The following is a 6,000-nucleotide window of genomic DNA, read 5'->3' as shown; positions in this document are numbered from 1 at the left end:
ATTTGCCACAAGAAAGCTAAATAAAGTGTCGGATTTTAGCGTGGAAGGGGGTACCGAGAGAGAAAAAACGTGTGGGTCCTTAACCTTTGCACTAGAGAACACTTTCTTTTTTTACAAAATTGCAAAATAATAATAATAATAATAATAATAAAAAATAAATAAATCTTCTAATAAATTTGGTTTCTCTATTTCTTCTCATTTATTAAGATTTTTTTCCCATTATATTTGGATGTGAGTATTGCTTTCAGCTAAAGAAATATTGGTCTAATTCTGTTTGCCTTATAAGCTGCCAGGCACCGTGCCTAGCATGATCAGGCCAAGCTACATAGAACTTCATTTTTATTTGAGTAATGCTACAAGTACAAATTTTATACAGAAAACACAACTATCTAGAAAGGATTGACTGCTGTCAAAAACAGTTTTTGACAACTGCAAAGCATATAGACTTTATCATATAGTTGAAGCCAAAAGCATTCTTACATTGAGGGACAAATATCAAATTTTAAGAAAGCTTATTCAATGCGTATTGCCAGACTTCAAATTTCATTCCTTTTTTTCAAATCTTAATCCTATTTTTCTTCAAACATTCGTAACAAACTTTCAATCTTCAATCCCAACCCATTTACAATGATTAATCTACATCTACGTTGCTCACCAAACTGTGCAGCTAGGCATTTCCTTAATAGTATCCAACACCGCGTAATTCCTCCCCAAACCTACAATTGGTGTTAAACTTTTGCAAATCCATAGATTTTATTCTCATTATGTTTCAGTAGTTTTCATCAGGTCATCCCTGTTACAACACATAGAAACAGTAACAAAGTATTGTTCAGGGGATTCGAAGGGGATCTGTCTATCCTGATTGCATTTTCTTGCTTATTAAATGACTCCAAGGTGGATCACAAAATGCCCCTGTGATGAATAAGCGTGTCATAACCTTGTACATGGCTTCAGTAAGATGCCCACCATCCCAATTGATGTACTTAGAAGGGTTGTCACAAGCAGTCGAGGGAGGCGATCCGCATGGGAAAAGCACGTTGAAGTTATAGGTTCCGCCGTCGGTTCCACAGCAGGCTTTGAATCTCTCGTCGAAGCCATACTCACCGGGATTTTGAAAAACATGCTGGAAGGCATTCCAGTAGTCTGCATATAAAATGATAGCTTGTGGGAACTTTTCCCGGAGCCCATTCAACTTGGCTTGGAGAATTGTGTTGTGACTGTAAATTCTGCTGTTCACGCTGGCCACACACCCCATATTGTCTCTATCGTTCGTAGGAGTTACTTCCATGGACAATGTCAGGCAGCCTGTGGGGTGCAGGCCTTGAACAACGATATACTTTGCGCCCTTATTAAGCAATGCCTGTAATTTGTCAACAAAGACGAAGCTGGTTAAGAATTCTCGGATTTACAAGCACTGCATAAAAATTGTGGTCATCATCATAAACAGGAGCAAATAATTAGGATTCGCACAGTCCAAATAATTACCTGTAAAAAGTCGATGACGCTATTGGTGGCAAGTTCTTGAATGGTTTTGGTTGGCACAGAAGATCTGTAGCTATATGCATAGTCATTTGCTCCAATTTCTCCCACCCAAAACAGTGCATCAGTTACATATTCTGCCTCACACTCCAACACTGATGGTGATATTTTACACCCCTCACTTTCAAGAAACTCGTTGAACCAACCGAGTTGTGTCTGAAGTGAAACAGGAGTAGTGTCAAGTGTAAGATTATTGTTCACGAAGAAATTGTGTGTCAATGCAGTGCTGCCTGCAAAAGCAAAGTTCACTCCATGTGATTTATTAGCCTTCTCGTTGAGATAAGGTGGCAAGTAAGGCAATGACAGGTTTTCAGCCACAAAATCGATCATCAAACGGCCATCAGAATATCGGTTTGTGGGGTGGCCGAAAAATGTCTGGCCGTAAGGATGGTTGGACACATAGCGGAATATGGTTGGACCGGTGGAGGATTTTGTGTTGCCGGCGTCAGTTTCGGCATCGCCGAAGGCATAAATTCTCTGGAAAGGCTTAGTACTGATATTTTTAGCTTTGGCAGTTGAAAGGGTGAAGAAAATTAAAATGGCAGTGATTGTGATGAGGCAAAATTTAGTAATGGAAGATGTAAAGGAAATATTAGCCATTGTTTCACTGTAAGAAGCTTGTAATATAGACTGGTTTTATAAGTGACAAAAGCTAATATGTGGGGCTTTATAGTGACAAGAAACGAGATATACATGTTAGGCAGTATAGCCCATGCTTGATTCAGCTTAAGAAGTAAGGTAGCATTAGAATTTGTATGGATAGAAAATAAATTTTAGACAATTCAATTTCCTAAAACTTATTTGCATGGAAGTTATCAATTAGATGTATTTGATTGATTTAATTTTCAATATTAAAAATATTATACTTGTCCATTTTTTGTTGGTAGATAGATGAGAGAGTATGGATAGATGAGAGAGAGAAAAAAGTTGAATTCCCTGAAAAATAAAATCTTATTCCCCTTAAATAAAATATTTTCCTTGATTTTGTAATTAATATGATTGCGTGACCAAAAGTAGGAAAATATTTTTAATGAAAAAAATGACGAACAAACAGCACAAAAGTAGGAATTTTGATTAAAAAAACACATTTTACATAAAAAAATATTGACAATCAAACGTACTCTAAATTAAATTTTAAGTTGAATCATATATTCCATTAATTTTTTATCAAAATTCATTAAAAATCTGATTTTTATCTAAACCAAACAAGAGCAAAATTGACTGTTGAATTAAAATAGAGTGGTTAGTTTTACGAGAAAGCAAAAATAAAACCTTTATAGATTTATTTGTTAAATCTTTTAAGTATACACTTATAACTGTTACTTATTATTAGTTACACATTTCAGTTTCATTGTTATTTTTAGCTAAATAAAGTGACGGGTTTTAGTGAAAAGGGGGTAGTGACAGATGAAAAACGTGTGGGGGTTCTTAAACTTTGCACTGAAGAACACTTTTGGAGACAAATTAAAGGTCCTCTGTACGGAAATCCCTCGATAGATCTTGATTTCGGGCTCATAAAACAATCAAACGAACACCGATTTATCTTGGCTCGACCCAAAACTTTCGCCTTCACTTTGGACTGTCCAAACTCTCTCTCAAACCCCACAAAGGAGAAGGGTAGTGGTGTCAGCAATCCACAAAAGTATAGAGAAGAAAAAGAATAGTGGTTGAATCTTACTCACAACCTCACATGGCTTTCATCTCTCTCGGTTGCCTCTCTTCTCTCAACTCTCCTCTCAATTGCTACAACACACACACCACAAAAAAGGCTGGGAGATAAATACATATATATAGGTTAGTTTAGGTCACTCTAATTGGGACTAGGGTTCACTAAGCGGGCTACCAATTAACCTAAACTATGGGCCAATATTCAACTCCATATTAATCACTAAATGGTCCAACTAACCAAATAATCATCCAACCCAAACTCGAACCATCCAAAAGTGTAGTTCATCTCCGAGTCGAGCCAAGTCCATGGTGTCGATAAATAATCCGACAACTGTTTTAAATCATCGCCCGAATTATTGGGTATCAAAAAACCCAACAATCTCCACCTTGATGCCCAATAATCTGCAAGCAACCAAAACACACAGTTTTTACTTGCACAATCAAGGTAATCCAATAAAATTGGAATTACAGACCTTACCTCGTGTTTCCAACTTGAAACACATACGATACTTGCTCCATGTACTCATCAGAGCTAAGGTCAAGAATACCCAAGTAGAAACAAGTATTCACAGTGAACAAATAATCATGCGATGAAGATATATATAGGATAACACACACAGATCTTTTCAAAATCATGATCACACAGAACCACAGATTAACACCTAGTTAATCAGCACACGATCAAACACATATGCAACAAATGCATAAATGGCCCCATGAAAGATCTCACTACACTTATCCTATCCCATTCCGTGTTACTCCCACCTCGAGAACACATATCTCCTCTCATCGCCCACAATGCTCACTAAACCAATCACTTAATTCATGTCTAACTGGTAAATCACAATAGATCCTAAACTCTCGGGATAATCCTCTATCACCACATCACTTCTCCTAACCTATATGGATAATGGGACTCTACCTTACAGAAGTGATAGAAGTGCCTCTCTCACACTCCACCTGTACAGGGTCTCTTTCACAGATAAAGGATTCTACACATTTGATCACATCTCCACTCGTGATCCAAATGTCACACTCCACATCCCCCAGTACAAATCACCATGTCCACCTTACCAAAAGACATCCAACTCACTGCTAATGCATCTCAAACTCACTATGGCAAATCAGCACCTTTCGGTGACCACAAAGGTTAATCTACTCACCAATGCTCCCAAAAATTCACAAAGAAAATAGTGAAGGTGACACTCTCAAAGAGAATCGAAGAAAGAATCGGTTACTTCACTACACTCACAAAAAAAGTCTCACAAAGATAAAGAATGTAACCCTAACATGACTGCCTCACATAATCTAACAAACCACACAGGCTCACAAAGATGAAGGAGAGAAACGGCTGCCCAACTTTCTTCTCACTACCACACTCTTACACCACTCACAGAGCAAATAGAGTACGCCACAAAATTTAACCCACTATGCATGTAAACATATTACACAAAGTAATAGGTCACTCTAATTCATGCAATTACACACATCAAACATAGTGAAAGTGTAACATCAACATTGCAACATAATTTAACCCACTATGCATGTAAACATATTACACAAAGTAATAGGTCACTCTAATTCATGCAATTACACACATCAAACATAGTAAAAGTGTAACATCAACATTGCAACATAATTAAGTGATCAAATACATGCAGAAAGGATTACACACAGATGCAATGCAAGAACCAGGTTTATTCTCTCAATAAACCTCACTAGGATCACTACTCGACCCTAAAGTCACATTCATCTTGTCTCTATTCTCATCTTTCTTTTTATTATCATTCTGGGATAATCTCTTTCAACTATGTCCAAATTTTACCACAGTTAAAATATATATTATTTTTAGCACTTACCTTAGACCTACATTTGCCACCAATGCCAGATAATGACCACAAGTAAAGTATGAACACAATTCACATAGAATGGTCCAGTAAAATTTCCTAAAGCCACATGCAATTCTAATAATGTAAAAAAAACTGACAGCAAATTCACAAAGAATTTAAGGCAAATAATTAACAAATAATTCTTAGGTCTAGCAACAGGCAATGGTTACCCCAAACCTAATGTCACCCCACACGATGACCTCTAATGCAAAAAACAAATAATTAACCTACACATTTATTTTAACTGCAATAATAAAAAGTAAAGAATACGATACCGAGCGGACCACGTCTAAAGGTCCGTAAATATCGAGAGACGCGAATTCACCACTTTAGGGCTATTACTATTTATCCTAAAGTCACCGGCAACCACAGCAACACGAAAACAGCACCTGACACCCAAACGTCCAAGGGCAAAATCGTCCAACTTTCACTATATTGCTCCAAACTGAAATCTGAAAACACTGCAGGGTCCATCTCGTCATGGGGAAGATTCTGTCTGAAGACCACTTTGTCGGAATCAGACGGACGTGCCCTCACGCGCCATAGCCGTCTTCCCCACGCGCCGGCGACCTGGCACCCTTCCGACTTCTTCTCCACCTGCACAGTCCACCGATGGTGTCCGTTTTGCCAAACTCCTTTCGGTTTCACCAAAAAACGCCAAAACAGATCCGGCAGAAAATTGAAAAAATTCCAGAAAACTGTCCAGTTTTTCTACCTGTTTTTCAGTCCGATTTCTGGCCACTTCCAACCCCTTTTTAGCCCCAAAAATCATAGATTTATCAACAACACAAGCTCTGATACTATTTGTAGAGGAAATCCCTCGATAGATCTTAATTTCGGACTCATAAAACAACCAAACGAACACCGATTTACCTTGGCTCAACCCAAGACTTTCGCCTTCACT

At 37.8% G+C, this 6,000-nt stretch overlaps 1 protein-coding gene across 1 annotated transcript; it reads right to left on the bottom strand.

Annotated features, from left to right (window-relative positions):
- Positions 1-469: 469 nt before the first annotated feature.
- On the bottom strand, positions 470-2,267 carry LOC111406931 (GDSL esterase/lipase At3g48460-like). Its single transcript, XM_023036288.1, has 2 exons — positions 1,486-2,267; positions 470-1,360 (listed from the first exon to the last, which is right to left on the bottom strand). Exons 1-2 carry the CDS (start codon positions 2,137-2,139, stop codon positions 854-856), a joined length of 1,161 nt encoding a protein of 386 aa, XP_022892056.1. The 5' UTR covers positions 2,140-2,267; the 3' UTR covers positions 470-853.
- Positions 2,268-6,000: the final 3,733 nt, after the last annotated feature.

Source organism: Olea europaea, chromosome 12, assembly GCF_002742605.1.
Source record: "Olea europaea var. sylvestris chromosome 12, O_europaea_v1, whole genome shotgun sequence".
Taxonomy (NCBI): Eukaryota; Viridiplantae; Streptophyta; class Magnoliopsida; order Lamiales; family Oleaceae; genus Olea; species Olea europaea.
The sequence above is the reverse complement of the archived record's forward strand: the minus strand, read 5'-3'. Positions and strand labels throughout refer to the sequence as shown.